We start from the raw sequence: 24,883 nt of genomic DNA, 5'->3' as shown, positions 1-24,883 counted from the left end.
ATCTACAAGACACTTGGGATCTCCAAGACATGGAAATATCTCCACATGGAAAGGAAGGAGCTGAATTTGTCCCCCGTGTTCCAAAGTGCTCCCAGCAGGAAGTGCAACTCAACATTCCCTCCCAAACCACATCAGAAAAATAAGATGTGACACCTAAGTTTGTGTAGGATTCTGATTCTCCTTCAGTAGAAGCCCTATTTTTTTAATTCTGACACTGATTTCTGCTCAGGGTCAGCAGTCATGTGGCAAAAAAAAAAAATCAACTAAAAAGAGCATAAAAACAAAGCAAAAGCATTTTTCACTTATTCCCAACAATCTTGTTATTATTGGAAAACAGAATGTGTTCTTGCCATTTGACGAAATTTTAAGAAATGGCAAGAGAATGAACAACTGAAAGGCCATTTTTTATCAATAAAATTCCTTTTACTTCTGCTCTGATCTTTGGGTCATACCCAAAACTCCACAAGTTCCAGTTTGCTCATCTCCTCCCCCTGATTTTCCTGAGATTACTGACCAGGTATATTCTCATATATAACTTATACTTTTGCTGGATTGGGATCTTGGGCCCTAAACCTGTTACACTACACGTTTGTTTTTTCCCAGTATTATCACTCAAAATGTTTTGATCCTTATATATCAATGCCAAAAATTAGGAATTTATGTGGTATTATCACTTAAAATATTTCTTTTCTTTAGGTTTAATACACATTAATTATAATAGTGCAAAACAATGCATATAACAAGCCCATAAATTGATATAAGTTACTTACAGGAGCAGATTTTTTCTTAGTTATAAGTGGCAGCCTGATCTCATCATTCTGATGTTTTAAACCAGCTTTATTTTCCATGTTCTCTGGGTCAAGCATGATTTTAATATCCATTTCCACCTGCTGCTGAAATATAGAATAGGCATAATTTTAAAATAACTGCACCAGGACAGAAGTGCTTATAAGCAGGAATTGCCTAATATGTCTAATAAATTTGCAAAATAATGATAAAAATTCATGTTATTTGACTCCATACAGAACTGGGCAAACAAAGTGCTCAGTGGAAAACTTTGCAAGGATTACAACTACTACCCACAGATATACTTTTGCCAAACGTTGTCCAATTAATTCCAGTCCAAGCTCTGAAATTTCCACACCTGTGGAAATTTATTAAAGCCAAAAGCCATGCCCAATGTTTTTATTGCAGTAGAAGTTTCTTAAGTTGAAAACGTTTTGGTTCGTATTCTGCTGCATAAACATAAAAATAATGGCCCATCTTCGCGAACGAAGATTTGGGGAAAGGTCTTTTACCTTTCCAGCCTGCGCAATGGATTTTTTAGGTGAGACACAGCCTGCGCTGAACTGAGCCCACCCTTTAATCCTAAGGTTCATCTGCCGGGGCCAAGCAAGCTTGGACAATGGCAGTGAGGTCCTCAGGACGTAGGTTTGTTTAGAGTGTCCTTCTCATAGATGGATGGCCACACAGGGCTAACGACCTCCATCAGGCCAGGAGACCGCGATTTGAACCCGTGGTCGCAGCAGTGAAAGTCCTGCACGCTAACCACTAGGCCACCAGGGGTCTCAAACATAAAAATAAACCTATGAAAATTCCACTTTTTACAAATAGAACATGCCACAAAAAGTTCAAGAATCATTAGATGTGCATTTGAACAATTAAACAATTGTATTACCTTGTGAAAGCACTTAAAATGGTTTAATTTATTTATCTGCACAATACCTTCTTTTGATAGTAATTACAAGCAGATGTATCAATGAGATGCTCATTTAGATTTGGGGTTGTAAGAACAAAAGTTATTATCCAAGCCAATTACTCTTTTACCCACATGGCTGCACAGAGACAGAAAGTTCAATTTTCACCTCATCAGTGCTTTTGTGGTATTTATTTTATTACTGTAACACACCGTACTGCAGAGAGGAAACTGCTGGTGCCATTAAAAAAGTATTGGGGGGAATTGAGCACCTTCTCAATTAAAACAGGAGATGATTCACAATGCAAAGTCCCCTCTCTGACAGGGAAATGATCAGGGCAGGAGTGGAAGACAACTCTTTATGGTTCCCAGGCTTTATTAGGAGAAAAAAACCAATTCCACCACATAGTAGGGGAAAAAAAGATAAGAGGGACAGTGCTTCCCAAATTCCCCTGAGCTGGGTTTGCAGACTTATCCTGCTGCTGCTAAGACTCAGAAATAACAATATTAAACAATAATTCTAAGCCTATTCTGACACCTGTGGACAAGCTATTGTCCATATGACAAGTTTTGATGTGAAAACAGCACCTGTGCTTATATGGCTGCAACCTGGTTTTATCCCAACTCCTGCAAACATCACTTATGCTCCGTGTTACTCATTTAATAGGGTCTCTGGCAGAATAATTAGGGTGTTAGTTCAGACCTGAGAACCTTGAGACACACGTGGGGCTGCTTTGCTGCATGTCTGGACAGTCACAGGCTCGACAGGGACTCGAGGTAAAACCAGCTGCTTCTGAGAAGCCCCAGAAGGAAGGGCCCTGGTTTAGAAAGAAAAACAGTGAGGTTTTTTAAAATTACATTGATTTTACCTATTAAACCCATACTACTTTGATCTGACTGGATCCAAAAGACTATATTTTATTTACATCTGCATTTAGCAAAAATAAAGCCAGAGCAATTAGCAGAATGCTGCTGTAGCTTCTCAGAACTAACATTTACTTTTGTATTGTTTTTTTACCTTAAAATGAAACCAAAATAGCACATGACCAAACTAACTTCATCTGGGCCAATGCTCCCACTCGCTTTACAAAATTCTGTTACCACAGTTTTTGTGTCTTGGTGCAATAGAACAGCTGCTTCACTTACCATTTAGGGGGCTCTTTTGAATTTACTTCTTTATTACCAGCAGAACAAACAGGTAACACTTGTCCACTTATAGTGTTTAAATAATTTTCAGCACATTTCTGTTAAAAGGGGAAAAAAATAATGTTTAGACTACTACAAAGGTACGAGGGATATTAAATTTAACTCAGTTAATTCAGCAAACCAGATCTTCACTTGACTGAAAAGATGATAAACTTTGTGCCTCTGTTGGACTGAAAATCTGATTTCGGCTGATGGGCACAAGACCAATTCATTCTGATGACCCAAAAAAATGAAGCCAATGTTCTGAACTGTAATGTCTGAGGAATCCCATCATTTGCTGATTGGAAAGGGATCCTGCAGGATGACAAATAAGTGGCTCCAAGCGAGTTACTGACAGAGACCTCAAAAACTGAATAATCTTCTGGGTCTGCTCTATTTTACTTACTCTCAGCCCAAGTTCAGTTCTTTCAGGTGCTGTTCTGAGGTCACTGATATCCACAGCTTCCATTGTTCCTTTCAGGTTGATATTTTCCATTTTAAGTTTGTGAAGGTCTTCTTGAACCTAAAAAGCAAGTTAGAACAAAAATTATACCTGTAACCAAGCCTCACGGGATTAGAGAGAAGGATTTAATCCAAATTAAATGCTTCTTAAATACAGGAAAAAATACATATGACCTCTCATTCTTCTGCGCTGTTATAAATAAGAGCATATCAAGCCAATGACTTAGTCATTGACTCTAGAAAAGCTGGAAAAAAAAAATCAATTTGAAAACAAACCTCACAAAGCACTGAGAATAAACTTCAGGACTGAGGTTCTCTGTTTCCTTATACATTTCACACACGTCTCGCAGCACAGGTGGCTTCACTGGGCAGGGACCTCAAAACCCTTAATAAAGGACTTAAAACTCGGGGCAGCCTGTGAGGAACCACGTCAAAAACGCGTATTTACCTTAACTAAACAATTTCGAGGTCTCGCTAGGCTAAAACCCACGGCATTTACGCAGCATTTCCATAGCCCAAGCCCTGACCCGACACCCACCGGCCGCCTCCCCTCAGGGAGGACCGGACGCCCCGCACCCCCCCATCCCCTCAGCAACATCAGGGCGCGCCGCGCCTCAGCCGAGGGGTGACCCGGGGTCCCGAGACGTGACGGGGAGCCCCGCAGCTGCTCTGCCGTGGCCGGAGGGGCCGGTCCGGGGGCAGGAGCGGCCGTTCCCGGCGCTCCCGAACCCACCTTTCCCGCTCCCAGCCCCGCTCCCGGCGCGGCCATGGCGGCACCGCCTCACCCGGCAACGGGACGCGCTGCCGGGCCGCACCATCCGCCCCGCCGCGGAGGGGGGGGAGAGCACACCGAGCCGGGGGGGCGCCCGCGCGCTCGGACCCGGCCCCCCCCGGGCCCCCCCCCCCGCCGCCCCCCCCCGCGCGCGGGTGGTAGCGGCGGCAGGGGCGGGCGCGGCGCGGGCGCCATGGCGGCGGAGGCGGCGGCGGAGGCAGCGGCGGGGCCGCTGGCGCTGGTGACCAGCTGCGCCGCGGGCTTCGCGCCCGAGGAGCTCGTCAAACGTGAGTCGGGGCCGCCGCGGCGCCCGCCAGGGCGGAACGAGGGGACTTCGGCCTGCCCGCGCCCGCGGGAAGCGGCCTGGCAGTGGCTCCTCCCCCCAGCCCGGGCCCTCGGGGTGGTTCTGCTCCCAGTCCTCCGCTCAGTATCGTTGTTCCTCTCTCAGGGGCTCAGTCCTTCCGTCAGGGTCGCTGCCCCTCGCCAGCAGGTTCCCAGTTCTCCCTTCAGGTTTCAATCCGCACCTTAGGCGATCAATCCTCCCCTCAGGATCGCTGCCATCCCCTCAGGGTCCCAGTCCTCCCGTCGTGGCGGCTGAGCCCCCCTCGGAGTTGCAGTTCTACCCTCGGGGTCTCAAATCCACCCCTCGGGGTCTCAAATCCACCCCTCGGGGTCCCAGTTGCCCCCTCAGGGTCTCAAATCCACCCCTCAGGGTCTCAAATCCACCCCTCGGGGTCTCAAATCCACCCCTCGGGGTCTCAATCCTTCCCCCAGCCCCAGGGCTGCCACCCAGTCCCCTGCAGCCCCCAAGCCTTTGAAGAGCGTGTCAGGGACCTCCTTAGTGCTTTAAGGAAATAGTTCATTAAAGAGGGGTGGTCTGGAGCTGCAGGTTGTGGTTTGTCCACTCTGACACCGAGGAGCAGCTTCACAGCCAGAACCCAGAGGGGTAAAGGAAGCCCCATATCCCAAAATACTCTTTTACCCCCTTCTGTGGGAATAAGCTATTGTGAGTTATACCTGGACAATTTGAGAATTACCTTAACCAATACTTGTTTCACTGGGACACATTAGTGGTCCCTGGAAAAAGAGGGGGAATCCAAAGCAACCCCAGTGGCTCAGGATTATGGGCAAGGGAAAAACAGGCAAACTAAATACTGTCCCTTTGCTATCACCTGCCCATTTATGAAGTGAACAGACTGCCTTGGACCTTCAGGACGGTGGAATTTCTAAAATTCCTGCTGGGCCTGGGCTCTTGCATTAGACCATTTGTTGTCCCAGTGCAGAAGCACCGAAAGGGAAAAATAAAAACTCATCTGTTCTGCATTGTTAGAATTGCAGATTACAATTCACGTCAAATACTTCTGTAGGAAGTGGTTTTCCTGAAAACCCAGTATTCCTTTTCATGGCTTAAAAAGGGAACATAGGGAGACCTGATAACAGAGAAAACCGTGGTGGGATTTTTGGTAATTCTAAATTCAGAGGGATTCCAAAAAGAAGCTGTTTACATCCTTGTGGCTTTCCCATTACAACACGTTAGGACAGCCTTGATTTTTAGGGAACTCATGAACAGTTTGCTGTGCACACTTGAGATGTAGAACTTAACACCCTCATCCCCTTTTCTGGATTTATTTTCATCTTTTCCTGAGCAGGATCTTACTTAGGAGCTCACAAAGCCCAGGGCTGCCCCCAGGAACTGGCTCCCTCCATCTCATTAAACCACATTTTGAGACAAAAAGAACAGTACAAAGTCTGCAGTCAAGGGCTTCTCTGTCAACTGAGTTGATACTGAATTATTTAAGGATTCCACACCAAAGAATATAATTATTGGGTTTTGCTTATTTTTGAGGAAAATAAGCAAATGGGAAGGCATTATTCAAGGTTCCTGTAGGTTTCCTTTGATTCTTTTTCATAGTGAAATTAAACAAGTAAAAATAAAAAGATGAGTAAAAAGCTCCATGGAAATGTTACTTAATCTGAGAAAGTCTTAAATTTGAACATCAGATTTTTTAAATAGTACTCACTTTGAAATGTTTTGGCTTCCACCATTCCCAGTACCCAAACTGGAGTCTTACAGCTTCTCTGGGTGTCCTTGAGTGGGTTTCTTCACAAAAACATTAAAGTCTTCCTGAAAGAAACAAGATGATTTACTAAAATACCATTTGAATTTTAAGTGTCTGTTTTGTTTAACAAGTGAATTTAAATCAGATCCATCCAGCAGAACGTTGTAAAACATCCAAGGACACACTGGTGGGGACAGGGCTGGGCTGAAGGGTTTTAGTGGGGTCAGACAGCCTGTCAGAACCTTCCAGGCTAATTCCAAGTCTTTTTCCAGTAGGAAATGGCTTGAGGATGAGGAAAGTGTTGTGGTACACTTGCTGGATATATTTCTATTTGTTCAGGTTTCTGTAGGATGCTCTGAATACTTTAATTCATTGGGTGTTGTGGCAAAACAAAACTATTTAAAATGACCATAGGTCTGTGTTTTATTGTGATATATTTATCACAAATTAAAACAACAAATAAGATTGTTTCAGTTTTAAAATGCTGACCAACAGATAAATCTTGTCTGATGTGATTGTTTTCCCTTCTCTTTTTTGACTGTTTACCACTCCCCTCCTCCCCAAGAGCACATTTGGGGTCTCTTTCCTCCTTGGTGTAATTTTTAGGAGTAATTTTTATGGTTTATTCCACCAGGTGGCTCTCAAGGCCCAGAATGTGGGAACTACTTGGAATACCTGACAACTCTTGAGGATTTGGGATCATTTAGGGCATTGTAGGAGGCTGATTTATGTTCTTACAGCATGGATTCAGTCTGAAAAACACCACAAAGAGTGATCAATACCTTAACCCCTTTGGGAAGAAAAAAACCCTGCAAAAAGTAGTTGTAATTATTCAAAAAAAATTACTGTTTATCACCATGTGGTTGAAATGCTTGAAAATACCAGTTGGGTGTCAGAGAACAGGGAAATTGCTGCAAGAGAGCTACACAGGGGTGTTTGATTATTATTGATAATATTGATTATTCAGCTTTTCTGAAAAGTTTTTTCTGGTCTCCAGTTCACCTTTTGAAAAAGTATTTGCACTAAGCCTCAATATTAAAAAAGGGAATGGATGTGAGGTTACAGAGCTTTGCCACATCTGCCTTGTCCTCCAGGTCATTGTTTAATTTATCTTGTCTATGTGCAAGAATATGAAATTAAAAGTCAACAAGTTTAAGTCAGTAAAATGAGCAAACATTTCTGTAAATAGCTGAAATTAATTTCCAAAGGTATCAATCAGGATTATTGTCCACTTCATTAAAAATTCTAGATAAATCCACTCACTTGTGAGTGAAGGAGGACACAAGTAATGCACTTACTGAAAATCTAAGCTGGTGACTGACTGACTGCCTGGAAGTAAAACAACTCCCAGTATTTCTTAGAAGACTCTGAACTCTAAATCATGTTTTTGAGTGACACCAAGCAACTTCCTTCAGTGCCACGAACTTTTCCATGAGTGTTTTTAGTGCTCCTGAACGGTGATGCCTCTGGAGTGTGTTTACATTCCTGTCACCCAGAGAAGCCTCTTCCCTCTCCCAAAAGGGGAGCTGGAGAGCCCAGCCCAGCAGGCCCTGCTCCTCCTGTGGTCACAGAGTGACTCACTTGGTTTTCCAGGCTCTTTGGATGGCAAACCACTGACACTTTCAGTGGCTGAGGAGTTTAATATTAAAAAGGAGTAACTCCCTCTTGAGTTACTCGTGAGAGATAAGTTGGACAAGCCACCTCCTTTTGCCATATTTGTTTTCTAGGAGTTTATTCTGTATCCAAATAGAACTTAATGGGGTTATTCTGATTAATATTCCTTAGATTGGATACCAAACTATCGTGGCTGAATTTCCTTTTTTCATTAAACTACATTTTGTACTGGAAAGAAATTTCTGGAATGCAGAGGTGGTAAATATAACACCTAAAACTAGTTTCTGCATAGAATGAGAACTCAATTGGAGTTGCAGTATATATTTCTTTTGTAGTCTCTGCTTGTTTACTCTAAAGGCCAAAACCTAATTGTTTTAAGCAACTTTTGTGGGAGAAGACTCCTCCCAAGATGTTGAGTTTCCTGCCAGGGGGGATCAGGCTGTTCTGCAGTAATTTGTTACAACTCTGAGTGCAGGCTGGGCCACAGCAAATCTGAATCCTTTCAGCAAGTTCCTGAAGCCCTTTGGAGTTTAGTGTGCAACATCCATTTTTACTGGGAGAGAAATTTCACAGGGAATTGGCAAAATCTTTGGCTGCAGGATGGGTCATCAGCAGCACAATGGGATGAAAGAAAACTGCTTAAAGTACAGGAACAAGGAGCAGGTAATAGGAAATGGGCCATGTCCTCATGCTGGCAGTACTTTGAGGCCTAAATTTGTCCATGAACTCTTCTGCAAGGAAAAAAAAAATCACTTACAAAGCAAATGTGAAATTCGTACCAGCTTTTGAAAATCTTTTATGAGAAGTTCTTTCATTTTATGCCCTTGCAAGGGGGAATAACTCACCCAGGTGATTTTAAAACTGATTTCCTTTCCTCACCCTGTTTTCCTCCCTTTGGTTTTTTAAGTCTTATTGCTGATTTTCTGGGTTTCAATAATTTCTACAGTCTCCGTTATTCTAAGTTTCTTGTGGCATTGATTTGCAATTCTGTTAGCTCACACTGATTTTTATTTAGTTACTTATTTTTAACTGTCAAAGCACAAATAAAGGGAAATTTATATCATAATCAAAACCTCCAAACAAAATATCTGCACTCCAGATATTCTATATCCAAGTAGAGTGAGAACTACTTCCATTAGTCCTAATATCCATGTAAATATGGGAAAACAGCTTCTCTGGGCCACTGGAACTGGAATTACTGCTTAAGAGTGGTTAAAAAAAGCTGTGGAAGAAGGAAATCTTTCAAGATTCCTGTATCGCTGGTCCCTTCCCTATTTATATGACCAGCTGTGAGAACACAAAGCTCAGAGTCAGGGTTGGTTTTGTGGTGCCTCAGCAGCACCACCCCCAGCTCCAAGGTGAGGTGGATAATCTGATCCCAGAAGAGCTGCTGCACAAAGACCAATTGCTCTGAAAACTCTTGGCATCCCAAGTAAAAAAAAAATAATAAAAATAAATCAAACTTTAACCTGGAAAAAGCACTTTTTTCTTAACAAACCCAGAGAGGAGATTCCTGTTTCATCCTCTTCAGTAGGAAATGGCTACAGGTTTCTGTTTCTAAGATTGAATTTCTCCCTCAGGTTCCATCTCATCCTCGCTGTTGCAGATAATCCTGGTTCAGAGCTCCCCTCTCCCTGCCCTGTACACTGTGTTCATTCAGCACACCAGACTTTGCAGTTCGTTGCAAAAATCATTGAACCTTTCTATGGCAACCTTGGCAACAGGCTTTTCCTGCCTTTTGATTAGTAAGATACAGATAAATTCAAATTCATGTCCAGACTATTTGGGGAACAGCCTGTTCTTACAGCTCCAGGAACTGCCTCTCAGTACCTTAAAATACAACCTTTAAGACCCTTGAAAAGCTGTGTGGTTTATTTCTTTAACTCCTCTGATGCCCCAGGCAATTCTGAATGACTCAGTCCATTTTATAAATAATTGACCTGTGTTTTCAAGTGACCTCGAGTTCATCCAGCTCAAACAAGATATTCTGCCCTTTCCCTCAAGGTATGGATGGGATGCTCTGCTACAAACTCTAATTCCACTCCATGAGGTGCCAGGAGTGTGCACTGGGAAGGTTCCTACCTGGAAGGGCAGTGTTTAACATTATCTTATCAAACACTGCCTTGGATTTTAATTGTTGAACTCCTACATGGAATTTAATGGGAATTACAACCGAATTGTAGTAACTGGGTTCATTTTCTCATTAGTTACCTTCAGGTTTTGGTCACAGTCAAACAGTTCTTTACATCTCAATGACTGTGTAAAGGTTGTTTCTGCTGTAACAAAGTCTAAATGTTCTCTCCATAAATCCTGTCTACAGGTAGTGAGTTTAACACTTTAAAAAAAAGGCATTTCCAGGGGAAAAAAAAGGCTTTCTGGAGAGCTGCTGGACCATGTCTTATTCTAAAAACTAGAAAGCAAATTCTTTTGAAAGCTAAGTATTAAAATCTAAGACAGAGTAACAAATTGAGTTGCATTTGTAGAGATCTTGGATACAGACTGGTTTATTATAGCAAGTAAAGTTGGCCCTGTATTGGTACTGTACTTTTCTAGATAAATTATTTTCTTCATGCTGCTTTTATCACCCTTCTCATTCCTTTTCTCTTAAACAGGTATCACAGGGAAAGATGACCTGACTGTGGGTGCAATTACGAGTGGAAGAGTGAATTTTTACCCCTGGACAATCGATAACAAATATTATTCTGCAGATATTCATCTCTGTGTGGTACCAAACACGTTCCACGTCACTGGAGAAATCGCTGAGTCCGTGCAGGCCTTTGTGGTGTACTTTGACAGCACAACAGTGAGAGACCCTTCTGCTTCATTTCCTTGCTTTATCTGTGTGATGTAGCTGCCTTAGCACAGTGATAACCATAAATGAGATTCTCCCTCTTGTGCCATCCCTTCCCTCCAGGCTGTGCTATTAATTGTCAGGAGATCCATGTTAAATTATGCCTGCTAACAATAGCAGCAGTTCCCTCCCCTTTTACTACTACACTCCAACTGGAAGAGAGGTTTTTAAGATACAAATATGCCACTAAGTTAGGCAAATCCTCTTCCAGTGTTATTCCTACCTGATGCTGCTTTGGAAAGGCTCCTTTAGGAGGGCAAAAATGAGGGAGCTAAATGTAAGATTCAGTGCATTTTATCCAAAATTGTTGCTACTAAGCTGTAAGGCAGCAGTGGAAACAGTGCTTTAGCAGGAGCCAGAAAGACTGAGACAGAAAAAGCATATTTCCTTACTTCTTTTTGTTCTAATACTATTAAAAACTCAAGTATTTGAGGATGTATTCCAAAGGATTCTTTTTTTTCCCCTCTCTCTTTAGAAAACTGGGCTGGAAAGTGTCTCTGAGTGGCTGCCCCTGACAGAAGAGTGGCTGCCAGAGGTGCTGATCCTGGTGTGTGACAGAGTGTCTGAGAACGGTATGAACCCCCCAGAACTCTCCCACTGACAGAGTTATTAACCCTGCATGATAATTCACTGTCTGCATGATAATTCACTGTCTCATTCAGCCAGTTATTGCTCAGAATATCAGGGTGCAAGTGGCCCTGAGATGTGAAGAGCCAAGAGACTTGGGAGCAGGGGCGGAAACTGTCAGCGAGTTGTGGTTAAAGCTGAATCAGAACTGTGCCAGCCTGCTCAGAGTGAGCTCTGGGGGTCCTGCCACTGCCAGGAGAAAAGGCCTTCACACTGCTGGATCTGCAGGATCCTGGGGATGGCTGTTGGTTGCTTAATTCCAGTGGAAAGGACTTTTTTTGACCATTTGGCCATTAAACACATGTGTTCGCTTTGGTTCTAGACAACAGTGAGCTGGGAGGTACAGATGTGGCCCTGCAGCTTAATTCACTGTCAACCCCAGAGTTAATGGAAGTCTTCTTTCACTGTAGCACCTCACTGACATTTTCCTTTGAGTACCTTCCACAAAGCCATTTAACTTTATGACATTTAAAAAAAAAACACCTCAAAACAATTCCAAGGAGGAGTTTAACTCTGCAGCTTTTGGAATCCCAAGTGAATGAAGGACCACACCAGCTATAACAACACTTTTCCCCCATACAATCCAGAATAAGCAAACAACCTTGAGTGAATAAAACACAGCTAAATATTCAACTGCTGATACTGCTCTCAAATCTGTATGTTTAATACACATTTTTGCTTCCCAATTTAGGTGTGAACAGACAGAAAGCTCAAGAATGGTGCATCAAACATGGCTTTGAGCTGGTAGAACTTAACCCTGAGGAGCTGCCTGACGAAGATGGTAAGACTGCTACTTCTCTTGTCATTTTGAGAATGAAAAAACACCCCAAAATAACTTCTAAATAAAGTTATGCCCCTTGCAATTGTTGATGTGCCACATGATTACAGCATGGAATGCTCCCAGTTGGTGGGGCTTAGTCTCAGCTATAAAAGGTCAGGAGGAGGAGGAGGAGGTTATTTCCTCTGAGAAATTCCATTTGTCTCCTCCCAAATACAGCTGCTGTTTATGTAGCACCTCCATAAAAATAATAATATCTGCTCCTTTTTCTGGCACTGTAACCCTAGGGCTGTATTGATACATTAGGAGTGTTTATATTCCACTTGGAAAATAAATCCAAAACAAAAGAACAAGAGATGCACGAGGGCAGGAAAACTCTCTGTTGCTTTAAAAAGAAACTTAAACTACTGTAACTACCAAAAGAAGATAGACATTATTCAAACAGTGACACCATGGGCTGAAGAGGGGAGGTTATTAAAAACATTTTAGAACAACATGCAGTGTTACACAGGAAATAAACCAGTTTCAGAATCACTGGCTGCCCATATGTTTGTAACTCAAAGAAGAAAAAAAAAAAGACAAAAAAAAAAAAGTCAGAAGTGTGATGTTCCACTCCTGAAGAGTGACTGTGCACTTCCTGAGAGCCTTATCAGCATCAGCCTTATCTCCTCACTTCAGTGATGCAAAAAAGTGTTTCCATCTTACCCCTATAGAGCCAAAATGAGAGCAGTGACTGCACTGCCAGGCTGGAGTGCAAGCAGTCACCAACATTTCAGGTTCATCACAAAGAATTCAGTGTAAAATCCTCAGCTGGAGCACAAGTCCCACCCCTCTCCCCCTTTAAAGGCTTAGTAAATTGTATCTTGAGTAGCTGAGAACTCTCCTTCTCCCTCACCATGCCTTTAAAGTGCTTTCTTTTTGTTTGGTCCAAGAGGGAGGGATGCACATGCTTCTGATTCCCAGAAACCAGAAAAATCACAAGTGAAGACCCTTGAATGCTTGAAAAGGAAATATTAGTAACGTTACATTGAGTTATTTTTCTGTTGAATAACTGTTTTAAAGAACAAGCTGTTTACCATTTACATTATATAAACAATAGGAGTAATAACGACTCAGGATGTTAATTTTGGGAATATCAAGATCCATGTTCTTCCCTAGATTTTTAAATGGTAGTTGATTCACTGTGACTCATGCAGAGGAGGAACTGTGTTCCAGTGAGTAACTTATTTACCCCATAAACATGCTGTGTGAGTTACAAAAGGCACAACAGATGCAGTAAACACTCTGGGCCAGTATCTGCTCAAAACTCTGACATTTCTGGCAGCTCATCACAAAAGAGCTTTTGCTGTGACTCACTGACACTCAGCCAGGACAAGAGCTCCAAACTGAGACACTGATAATGACTCTGATATAAAACCAAACAGCAGCATCACAGAGGGCAAAACATTTGATCTAAGGGGTCAGAGAGAGCTTTAAATTCCTTTTTAAAGGCAGTTTCAATTACTGCACCTGTCCCTGAGTCACTGGAGTTTGATTTCTAAACAATCACATTTTTGTAACCAAAGAATTGTTTGGGTGGGTTTTTTTCCCCTTTGTGAACCTGCACAAACATGGGAAGCTGACTAAACTGAGGAAATGGGAAAACTGACTTTGTCCCAAGTGGTGTCAGATCTATTCAGTAAATAAGTTCAAATCTGAATAATGCTTTCCCTAGTCTTTCAGGTTCCTGTAATTCCCAGGATTACTGGAACATTCCAAGAAAGATGTCGTGGAGACAACTTTACAATAATCATTCTCATTTCTAACAAGCATCACACCTTTTTTAAATGGTTTTCTCAACTTCTTTACTTTCTAAAGGAAGGAAGAGTAATGCTAATACCTATTTTTATGCCCTACAGCATTAATTCTAATACCTATTTTTATGCCACACAGCATTCTAAAAGATCCTGTGGTAAAAGGCTTTAAGTTGCTTTTAACAGCAACTTAAAAATTGTCTGTTACTATTAAATTTACTCAGATGGTACTTAACCATTTAGATCTCTCCCAAAGGCTGAGACCTCACAGGTCATTGTGCTTGGAAGCTCAGACCAAGAAGTGAGGTGTTAATTTAGATATCTTTGGAAACAAAGGTGAGAAATCTTTGTTTCCTCCCAAAAGCAGCAATTTCTGGGGACTGGGAGAAGATAGGCCAGGCCTGCAGCCACATCTCTGCTGGCTTTGGGGCCCCTCATGGTTTTGGGTATGATTTTTAGGAGGGCAATGTCTGTGTGTTCTGGTTTAGATGATTTCCCTGAGTCCACCGGGGTGAAGCGGATCGTGCAAGCCCTCAACGCCAACGTGTGGTCCAACGTGGTCATGAAGAGCGGTACGTGACAGCTCCCTCCTGCCTGCAGTCTGGGAATCCCACAGGGCTTGGGGTTCCTACCAAAAGTTTAAATTGAGCTACTGCATCACTAGAGAGAGATTTGAGCACCCCTCAACCTTTCCCAGGGAATAAGAGGGTTCAGGAGTTGCTTTCATTGTCCTTGATGTCCCAATGAACTCACAGGCAACAGGTGAGATTTATCACAGAACCATGGAATGGTTTGGGTTGGAAAGGACCTTAAAATTCATCTCATTGCACCCTCTGCCATGGGCAGGGACACCTTCCACTAGATCAGGTTGCTCCAAGTTCATCCAACTTGGCCTTGGACGCTCCCAGGGCTGGGGCAGCCACAGCTTCTCTGGGAAATCCATTCCAGCACCTCACCACCCTCACTGGGAAGAATTTCTGTGTCAACATTTACTCCTGTTTCAGTATCTGCTCCTGCTCCCTCTGTGCTTTACCTTGCACCCTACCAATACCTGAGTGAAATGTTCCATGGATTCTACAAGTTGCAATGAAAAACGAAAGGTTGTTCCCCCAAACTCTAGCAGGAAATAGTTTGTCATTATCAGGTCTAAAAACTGATACAGGGTTTGGTGTAGAAGAAGTTAAGGTTAAAGTCCAAATTTGGGATTTATTTTAATTTTTGAAACAGGGAGAATAGCAAGTGTAGACATGAGTTTTGGCAAAGAGGTGATATCAAGTGTTAAAGGATGTACCAAGTGCATTACAAGAAGGATAGTTTTCCCTACAGAAAACCCCACTGGAGTATGTGGAAACCACAGAATTTCTTTAAAACAGGCAACCTGCAGACAAGTGCTTATCTGGTAGCTAGAATTTTGGAAAAAAAAAATCACTTTAGGTTTAGACTCATTAGAAAAGGAAATGCTGTGGCTGCAAGTGCAGACACTTCCATTTACTTGAAAACCTTTAATTACCTTTCTAACAACACGAGGTGCTGCAGGAAATGTAGGAGGACTAAACTCTTGGGGAGGGCTTGGCCTCCTGTTTCACAAACCCTTACCCCACCAGAAACCTTCCAATATCTGTCTGCTCCCTGATGGCCCATTTTCATCTGTTGTGACTTTTAACTGTGAACTGATTTAAAGTGCTGAGAGGCTTCTGCTCCTCCCTGGAGCTGCAAAATGGTTGCTGGGACTCAGTAAAACCAGGATGAGGAGTCTCAAACTGATCCTGTGTTTTATTTTTTTTAATGCAGTTTCTAGAGTGTTTCTCATCCCGCATCAGAAATGAGGTCAGGGTGGGGTCTGACTTAGTGTTACCATTGCAGAGAACCAGGTGACCACGGCAGATGGTGTAAAGTTATCTCACTTGTGCCAAAACTGGTTTCTTAGCAGCATGTTTCCTGCAGTTGGCAGATGCCACATTACAGAACAGCACAGTTCAGTCACATGTTCAGTTTCTCATGGGGGGGAAATTCCTGCACATCACTGCTGTGTTCTGGAAAGGTCAGACTCCTTGAAAATCCAGATTTTCTATCTCCACAAAGCCCACACACCATTGCTGCACATCACCACAAACCCCTCAGGAAGTGAGCTATATTTGGAAGGTGCTGCAGCCTGACTGTGCCTTCAAAGGGAAGCTCATTTTACTTAAAATAAAACTTTTTACAACCTGTAACACATCTTTTGTTTTCAGCTTCCTCCAGCTCCTGCAGACTGGCTGCCATGTGAACCAAACTTTAGCTTTTCCACTGAATTACCCACAAGTGCTGCCTGCTTGGAAACCGTGCTCTCATGTTCCATGGGGAGATTTTTCAGAGAGCATAAGATAGCTCTAGGAGTAAATGTGTACCAAAAAAACAGTGTTACAGCACTGCCTTCCTTCAACAACCTGTTTCTGTGACAATTTAAGTTTACAGACAGAGCAGGAACGACTTTTTCCAAGCACAAGCATTAAACCCATATTATTTTACTGCATTTTTATTTTAAGCCCAAACACAGTTCTTCTCAAGCTGTAGTTTTTCCACACACCTATTAAAATTTTGACTTTTTTCTCTTAACATTAAATACATCCATTCTCACACAGATTCATAAAAGTAGTTATTCAGTGTAATACAACTGAATTATAAATAATTTTACATCAAACAACTCCACATGCTTTGTGAGTAAATAAATTATCTCTATTGAGACAAACAAACAGCCTTACCTGGGGGTCTCCAGAAGGCAATTCCTTTTTGGAGCTGGTGTAAAGCTGTTGGTTCTCCAGCCCTTAGAGCTCTCTCACTTTGAGAACGAGGAGGTTTTCTCCCCCTTGTGCAGGACACGAGTGATTCTCCAGGTGACATATTTCCCTCCCCATAACTGCTGTTGCCTTTATCTGTCCCTCCAAGAGCTCATGTGGGAGGAAAAGAAACCACTTCCTACCCTTTGGAAGAGGACCTTGGCTTCTTTCCTGCTTAAATCCCTCCCTCCTGAGCCCAGGTGAAGGTGGTTCCCTCAGGTGGGGCCAGGCTCTATTTACATACAATTAACCTGCGCTAGGGAGACCATTTAAACTTGGTTATTTAAACTTGGGTTGGAAGGGATCTTAAAACTCCTCCAGTCCCACCCCCTGCCATGGACAGGGACACCTCCCACTAGCCCAGGTTGCTCCAACCTGGCCTTGGACACTTCCAGGGATCCAGGGACAGCCACAGCTTCTCTGGACAACCCAGGTCCACCATAACCACTGATTATTACAATAAGTTGGATGAGCTAATTTTTGGCTTGGCTGCCCTAAGAACACTGTGTAAGGCATCACCCACTTCCTGAATTGCACCCAGAAGTTGAAATAACTTTCAGATCCAATAAAAAGGGTTTATGGAAGGCTTTTTTCGAGGGTGTGCCTGCAACCGAGTGTTATGTCTGCCACCTCCCTAACCACGCAGCCAGAGACAAATAGCTGCTGTCCAGAGAGCCCTGCTGGAGATTCCAGGTTTTTCTGAAAGGGATGACATCTGTAATTGTTCTGGCTGAGGCTCTGCAGTGTTGGAGGAGGGAATGTGGAGCAGGGAGCCCCTGTCATTTTTCTGGACAGGACAAACTAATCCCAGATAGGAACGAGGTCCATGATTAGATCACTCTGTCCACCCCTCTGCCAATGTGGGAATGTTCTCTCTCCAGTACACTCTGGCCTGCAGTGTCCAACCTCACTTGAGATGACTCAGAAATTGGCTGTGTGTCCATCTTTACAGCTTCCCAAAAGACAGCCCAATGAAACCTGGGGAAGCTGCTTTGCTTTGGGATACAAGTCCCAGTGTTTTATCCCTCAATTCCTGTTAATTTGCTGGCGGACTTCACAGGCTCTCCCATGGCAGCTGGACATTTTTAAGGGAATTCATTTGGCTCCACTGATTCACTTCTTCCCAACCCTTTGGAAGGTGACCTGTTGGAGCAGTAAAAGTGGATAAAGCAGAGCCAGTGGCCCCAAATACCTGGTGGGGGGAGCAGGAGGGGAGGAGAGGCTGGGGCAGGACACACGTGAGCTGCAGGAGCATCCAGCAGGAAATGAAGTCCCAGGAATGCTCTAATGGAGCATCCAGTGTTTGCTGGATGGCTGATGGGTTCAGTCACACATCCAAGCCCTCAAAAGGAGAGTTTGGACAAATGGCAGGGAAATTTGGACAGTGCATCAAAATGACATCAGCTCAACAGTTGAGTCTAGAGCTTAGTCATGAGTGTAATCATTTAGAACACATTTATTTTCAAAAGTAATATTAAATCTTTCTTTTGGCACCATTCACTGTTTCCCGGCTATTTCTAGTGCAATAACTTCACATTTCAGTTTTAGTTGACTAAAATACAAAGATTTGCAGAAAAATCTCCTGAGTCCCTTGTGTAACTGCAAACATTTACTACTCAGTGCAAGGCCAGCTTGTATGGAGGAGTAAACTATGACTTAGAAAAGCATGACTTGGTATAAAAAACACCTCATAATATCACCTATTGTACATATATTTTTATATAAAAACATTTAAAAAATGCAGCTAGTTTAATTTAAAAACACTGTAGCACATCTGTTATCTTAGCTGATTGTTTACATTTAGGTCTGAAGTCATTTTTTAGGTTAGATTTTAAAATCCCGTTGAAATACACAGCAGGGCAGCAGCTGTGGAAGGCCCAAAGCACCTCCACAAATTGGATTTGATGGCTGGCTCCTTCCAGGAATTCTGAATTAGATATTTATAAGTTGCCTTTGCCATTACTGTTTAAACAATTTGTGTGTGAGCAAAGGCACTTGTTGCACCTCCTGTATCCAGCCCCAAACTCAGTGCTGCTTCCCATGGAAGTGTCAGGAATGCCAAATGCTGCTCCTGGATTTTGCCAGCTGCCTTGTTTGGAATCAGGAGCCGTTTGCCAGCTCAAATCCTAAAGGAGCAGAGACTTCAAACAAGAATTAAAAAGATCCCACATTTGTGGCTCCCTGTGAGAAATGCTTAGCAGTAAATCTTGCTAACAGAGTTTAAAAAACCCTTAGAAAACACGTAAAATTTCTGCATAAAATATATTTTTAAGGCACTGGCACATTTTCCCTGAAATCCTCTCTATCCCACCTGGCCAGTTCCAAGTGTTTGTAGTAATTGCAACTTCTGCTCTGTCTCCAGACAGGACCCAGGGCTTTGGGCTCCTCAGCACGTTGGCGGGTGCGAATCGAAGCATTGGCTCCGAAGAGACCCAAGAGACAGAAGTAAACAGTAATTCCTGGTTCCTGTCCTTTGCTCAGCCTGTCCCTTGTGCTGCCCTTTCCTGTGTCACCCTCAGGGTGGTGGTTGTCACCTCCCCACTGTGCCAGTGTGTGAAACAACCCCCAGAGCCAAGGAGAGATCACTAAAAGCTCCATCCAAGATGTTTCTCATTAATCTGTTAATCCAAGACCAGTTTTTTGGGCAAACCAAAATCTACCATTTCATAATGTTATTTAAAACCCAGCAAATCCCATCCTAAGAAACCATATTCTATCCTAAGAAACCTCCCTGTTGTGCCTGTTGGCAGCGTTGCAGAAGGGGTTTTTCGTGGCACAGCTTTTGCAGTGACAGCTTAAGATGAAGTGGAAGGTTTAGAAGTGAAAACAGGAAGCACCTGATTTGCTGATGGTGTTTTTTTTGGTTTTTCACACTCAAACACCTGTTTGTTTGTTGACAGTCCAGCCCCTCCCCAGCAGACAGAGAAGATTCCCAGGCTGACAGCAGGGAAGATGGAGCTGGGACAAACAACCTGCAGCTGGACAATGCTGCAGGTGAGATCTTGCTCTGCTTGGAACAGACACAGCTGGCTGGGATGGTCCCACAAAGCCACTGGGAAAAGTGTGGATAAATGTACTTGCCAGAGCCAGTCCTTAAATAATTGCAGCATTCCAGGAGATGACACTTTCTTACAACTTGTGTGTGGAGATCTAAACACAGGGTGTTTTTACTTGTGGTCTCAGCACTGTCTCATCAGGCTTTAATTCACTCTGTGGTTGTTCCTAGAGAGATCATTCCAGAATCAGCAGGAAACTTTTATTGGATGAACTCAAACACACTCTTGAAATGTAATATATCATAAAATCCTGGAATCCTGGAATGGTTTGGGTGGGAAGGGACCTTAAAGCTCATCTTATTCCAGCCCATGGCAGGGACACCTTCCACTATCCCAGGTTGCTCCAAGTTCATCCAGCCTGGCCTTGGACACTTCCAGGGATCCAGGGGCAGCCACAGCTTCTCTGGGCAACCTGTGCCAGGGCCTCCCCACTCTCCCAGGGAACAATTCCTTCCATAAAATTAACCCCCAGTGTAGCAATCCCTGATTGTCCGTGTGAACAATCAATAAATTAAATGTTTGTTTCTCTCCTCTGGAGCTGGAATTTGCAAATGGGATTTGCAGATGTTAAAATATCAGTTTTATGCTGATAAACCAGAATAATTGATCTTCAGTCAATCTCTGTTTCAGATCCCATGTTGGATGTGGACATCCAGGAGTTGGCCAGTCTGACCACGAGAGATGGGGACCTGGAGAACTTCGAAAGACTGCTCTCAAAGCTGAAAGAAATGAAAGGTAACAGCAGGAGAGAGGTACCTGAGCTCTGGCACCTATTCCAGGGGCTCAGGCATGAAAGCCAGAGAGTGAGTTGGGAATTCTGTACAAATTCCTATTCCTATTTAGTAAAAGCAATTGCTTTTACTAAATGAGATCATTTTTTATGATCTTGAACTAGTTCCCTAAATCCAGCTGAGGAAGGTGTTCCTGTCCCTGCTCACTGTGAGGCTCACAGCCCAAGTCATTCCTCTTTTCCACAGATAAAGCTGCCACGTTGCCTCATGAACAAAGGAAGCTCCATGCGGAAAAGGTGAGTTTAGGAATCGGTGTTGGAATTACCAACAATGGGGGTTTCCCTTTCTAAGCCATAGTTCCTGCTCTTGGAGGGTTCCTGGAGTGAGAGGAGTAGAAACAAACCACACAGTCCTAGGGAAACCTGTCAGGTATCTCCCAAGAACTGAGTAACTAACCTGGAATTTTGAAACAGTGGAAAATTCCAGAATGGTTTGGGTTGGAAGGGACTTTAAAGATCATGTCGTTCCACCCCTTGCCATAAAGTTCCCTTTCCTTTCCCTTTCCCTACCCCTTTCTCCCTCCCTTTCCCCTTCTCTCTCCCAGCTGAAGGCCCTGCAGTCACACGAGTTGTTGTCCAGCTTCCACAAGTCCATGAAAAAGCCTTGATCTCCTGGAAAATTTAATCAGGCCTTAATTAGCACAGGTTTGGGATCACAGGTGCCTCCTATGAATCCTAAATAATTGCCTGGAATTCCTTAACCTCAGAGGAGTGAGGTCACACTTCCCAACCTGGTTTGTATGCAGATAACCCGGCTGCCAGATGTACCTGCTGCTCAGTCTCTTCTTTTTGGATGGCAAATTCAAATTTTTCAGTCGTTTCATGGGAATTTTTCTCCTTTCCCATCTTTTTTGCCATGGTAGGTGGCCAAAGCCTTCTGGATGGCGATCGGGGGAGACAGAGATGAGATTGAAGGGCTCTCCTCAGATGAAGAAAACTGAGTTCTTCTGTAGCTGGAATTGCAGAGCAATCCTGCAGGAATGATCTTTCCCTGGAATTACGTGTTTATTGCCAAAAGCCCCATTTAGCTTTAGCCCCTTTCATTGGGGAAAGGATTCCCCATGTCACTGTAATAAGTTGAACATTCCACACCAATCCCTGGCTCCAGTGGGTTTGTCTGACTGTCCTCTCCCAGAGGACTTTGGAAGGTGCCACGTGCAGTTCGAGGAAACAGGAATGAGTTTACATTTCTCAAATGAACATTTTTATTGTTTCCTCCTCGGAGTTTAAATAAACAAATGTGCTCCCAGTTATCTTTGCACACGTGGCTGGGGGTTGGGAAGCGACTCCTTAATTCCCAACTCCACGTGTTTGATGGTTTTATGGAGCTTTTTCCCAGTTCAGACTGACCGGGTTTCTATGAGCCGTGAAGAGGGAGCTGCTGAACTGTGCCCTGCTGGGGATGCTGTGCCAAGGCTGCTGGTTCATCCTGCCCAGTGCCAAAGCCATGAAAAATGGCCCCTGGGCTCTGATGCTGTTGGAATTTTGTCTGTGTAACTAAGCGGGCCTTCCCTGGAATGTCAGGTGTTGTCCACACTCCCTGGCTTTCCACTAGAAACTAAATTTGGGATGAAGTGCCAGACAGATTTTTGCAGCTGTTCCAGGGTTGAATTCCCTGCCCAAACCTCCTGCAAGGCCTGGCAGCACACACAACTGGGGAGTCTGTCCTGAATTCCTGAATGCCTATGGAAAGCACTGGGATTCCAAAGTGCCACTGGATGTGTTTATTGCTCCCACTCCTGTGGGTTCCCTGGGAGGCACCAGAGTGCCAGTGGCACTTGGCTGCTGTGTGGGATCAGGGCTCAGGTGGAATTCCCTGTCCCTGCTGGAGTGTGTCCTCCCAGCACAGACCTGCTGGGAGCATCAAATGGGAGGAAGGAAAACAAGAAGGAAGGTGGAGCCTGGTGAGGGAATGAGAGGAGAAAAGGTAAATCCATCCTGGCTCCTTCCCTGCTACACTCAGCGGATCAGTGGGAAGAGGCAGCCAAGAGATTCCCTTGTGGAGGAGTCCAACCCTCTCCTGTGCTTGTCTTTCCCTTTTCAATCTGAAAATCCAGCCTGTTAAACAACCTTAATCAGAAAGTTTGGAATTTATTCCAAAGTCTGGGTTTCCTGTCAGTAAATTTCCCAAGTGCTGAGCCATCTGTTACCTGCTGGCTTTGCATCCTGAAGGCACTTCCACAGTCACTCCTGACATTCCTTGTCCCTTCTGAGATAAATTAAAGGAAAATGAGCTGCTTGGAATGCTGGAAATCATTGGCTGGGTCGAAACTGCAGCGTTTGGGAACGAGACCTGAAGCCTCCCTGGCAGTTTGTAAATCATTTCCCATCCAAACCTGAGCAGTGTTTTTAAGGAGAAACGTTCCTTTCCCAGGGATACACGTACAGACATCCAAGGAAACACCTGCCAGAGCCACCTCTTCCCACCAGCTGCCAGGCCTTGCCTTCTCCCATTCTCTCCAGCCTTTTCCCAGCACAGGGAGCTGCAGGAAGGACCTGAAGGTGGTTCATTCCAAGCAGGGAATGGTTTTCCATCTTGGCTTCTTGGTACTTGAAGACTTTTTTTCCCTTTCCAAATGTTTATTGTGCAATAATGATAAATGGCAGAAGTGCAGAGGGAATGAGTTGAGGCACTGAGGAAAACATGGACTTGGATACTTCATAAAACCAACCCTTCAGGCATGTGATAGACACCTGACTATTTAAATTTGATAAAATTATATCAATTCAAATCCAGCTCTTTTCTGCCTTTTTACAAGGCAGCAGCAGCTCATTCCCAGGTTAAGAACTCTTTTAAACATATTTTTGTTGTAAACATGTGTTTTGTTTATAGGTGCACAAATCATGCAGGCAGGAGGTGTGGCTGGAGACACCAGCAAAAAGCTTAATGGTCCTTTATTGTGTTTTTAAATCAGAGTTTAATTTGAGGGTGGCTTGGGGGTTTTCTGTGGGTTGTTTGGGGTTTTCTTTCTGAAGAGACACTTTGGTTTTGGCTACAGAATTTCTTTACAAAATAAGAAGTTACAGAAATGAATAAAAGGGGCATTAGTGGAAAAGCAAACCTGAAATTGTGTCTGTCACTCTGATTCTCTTTGTGTGCCACAGCCTTGTTCAGCAACAACACAAGAATTCCCATGGTTTTCAGAGAATCCCAGAAGGTTTGGGTTGGAAGTGACCTTAAGGGCCGCCCAGATCCACCCCTGCCTGGGCAGGGACACCTCCACTGACCACGTTTTACATCCTTGTCCCAGGTGTGAAGCTCGAGTTTCAGAATTCCCAGTTGCTGCTCCAGCATTCCCAGTCCTGGACAGGCATTCCAGTGTTACTGGACAGGCCAGGCTGGGATGGCCAAGATTCTCCTGCCACTGCAACCACTTGTCACCCAACTTTTGCCTGAACCAAAAATTCCAGGCAAGGTCAATTCACTCTTTTTTTTCTTTTTAGGTTTTGAGATTTTTAATTCCTTATTAAACCTGTCCTTTGCTCCAGCTGCCCATTCCCAGTGCAGGTGGGAAGCCCAGGATGCTGGAATGCAGGGGCCATGCAGGTGAGCAGCAGCAGCAGCAGAAGCCCCAGCTGAGCCCGGATTTGCTGCCTCGCTCGTGGAGTTTTGGCAGCCCCAGCACGAGGCCTGGCCGAGACCCTTTATTACCACATCCTTGGAAAAGCGAGTGGAAAAAGTGTTCCCGTAAATCCTGTCAGGAAAAACAGCCCAGAAAAAAGTGAATTCCAGTGAAACCCTCGGAGAGCCATGAGGAGTTCACGGATCACCGTGTGCCTTGGCTCCTTCCCGGGCTCTGGACAATGCCCACTCCAGCGGGATGCCAGGGATGTGTCACCGTCCCCGGGGATGGCACCTGACCCGCCCACCCTCCATCCACAGGCTCTTGGAATTCCGCCTCCAGGAGGGGATGGAGGGGCAGCATCATCCCTGCAGAGACCACAGGCTGCAGGAACCTGTTTAGCACAGAACAACAGCCCAAAATACAGCCCGGGAGCTCCAGGCAGGGAAACTTTTCCACCAGCAACAGAGCACAGCCATGGAGCAGCTTCTCAGGGAGGAGGGGGGTGGAATCTCTGCTCTTCGAGGCTTTTCTTCAGGATTTCCTGGCTGAGCACGTGTGTGCAGCACAGCACTGCAGTCCTGAGACAGGGAGGCACCAGAATTTAGGATCTGCTCCTGACGGGACATGGGACTGAGCAGGGAATGACAAGGGAATGCTGCCCTGCAGCTCCTGAGCTGAGAACGGAGCTCCCCAATTCCCTGAGCTGAGAACAGATCCATAATTCCCTGAGCTGAGAACAGAGCTTCCCCAATTCCCTGAGGTGAAAACGGGGATCCCCAATTCCCTGAGCTGAGAATGAGGATCCCCAATTCCCTGA

General features: G+C 44.2%; 2 protein-coding genes across 8 annotated transcripts in view; one reads left to right on the top strand and one right to left on the bottom strand.

The window, feature by feature from the left end:
* The window catches only part of IQCH (IQ motif containing H), a 53,587-nt gene extending 49,416 nt beyond the window's left edge, over positions 1 to 4,171 (bottom strand). For 3 of the 7 annotated variants that reach the window (XM_027688256.1, XM_027688261.1, XM_027688259.1), the window contains exons 1-5: positions 4,077 to 4,158; positions 3,288 to 3,404; positions 2,843 to 2,940; positions 2,400 to 2,514; positions 771 to 893 (exon numbers count right to left, since the gene is read on the bottom strand). In XM_027688256.1, coding sequence (XP_027544057.1) covers positions 771 to 893; positions 2,400 to 2,514; positions 2,843 to 2,940; positions 3,288 to 3,404; positions 4,077 to 4,112 — 489 coding nt within the window. In that variant the 5' untranslated portion in view covers positions 4,113 to 4,158. Of the gene's footprint in view, positions 1 to 770; positions 894 to 2,284; positions 2,515 to 2,842; positions 2,941 to 3,287; positions 3,405 to 3,619; positions 3,759 to 4,076 lie in introns of those variants that run through there. The other 4 variants (XM_027688260.1, XM_027688258.1, XM_027688257.1 and 1 more) reach the window with 4 other exon arrangements.
* Positions 4,172 to 4,296: 125 nt separating this feature from the next.
* AAGAB (alpha and gamma adaptin binding protein) lies at positions 4,297 to 23,160 on the top strand. The gene is made up of 10 exons (XM_027688265.1): positions 4,297 to 4,402; positions 10,402 to 10,592; positions 11,116 to 11,212; positions 11,959 to 12,048; positions 14,327 to 14,410; positions 19,017 to 19,099; positions 19,555 to 19,648; positions 20,341 to 20,445; positions 20,688 to 20,737; positions 21,364 to 23,160. Exons 1-10 carry the CDS (start codon positions 4,309 to 4,311, stop codon positions 21,439 to 21,441), a joined length of 966 nt encoding a protein of 321 aa, XP_027544066.1. The 5' UTR covers positions 4,297 to 4,308; the 3' UTR covers positions 21,442 to 23,160.
* The last annotated feature ends 1,723 nt before the right edge of the window (positions 23,161 to 24,883 follow it).

This window comes from Neopelma chrysocephalum, unplaced genomic scaffold (genome assembly GCF_003984885.1).
Source record: "Neopelma chrysocephalum unplaced genomic scaffold, ASM398488v2 Primary Assembly neopelma1_75, whole genome shotgun sequence".
NCBI classification, from domain to species: Eukaryota; Metazoa; Chordata; class Aves; order Passeriformes; family Pipridae; genus Neopelma; species Neopelma chrysocephalum.
The sequence above is the reverse complement of the archived record's forward strand: the minus strand, read 5'-3'. Positions and strand labels throughout refer to the sequence as shown.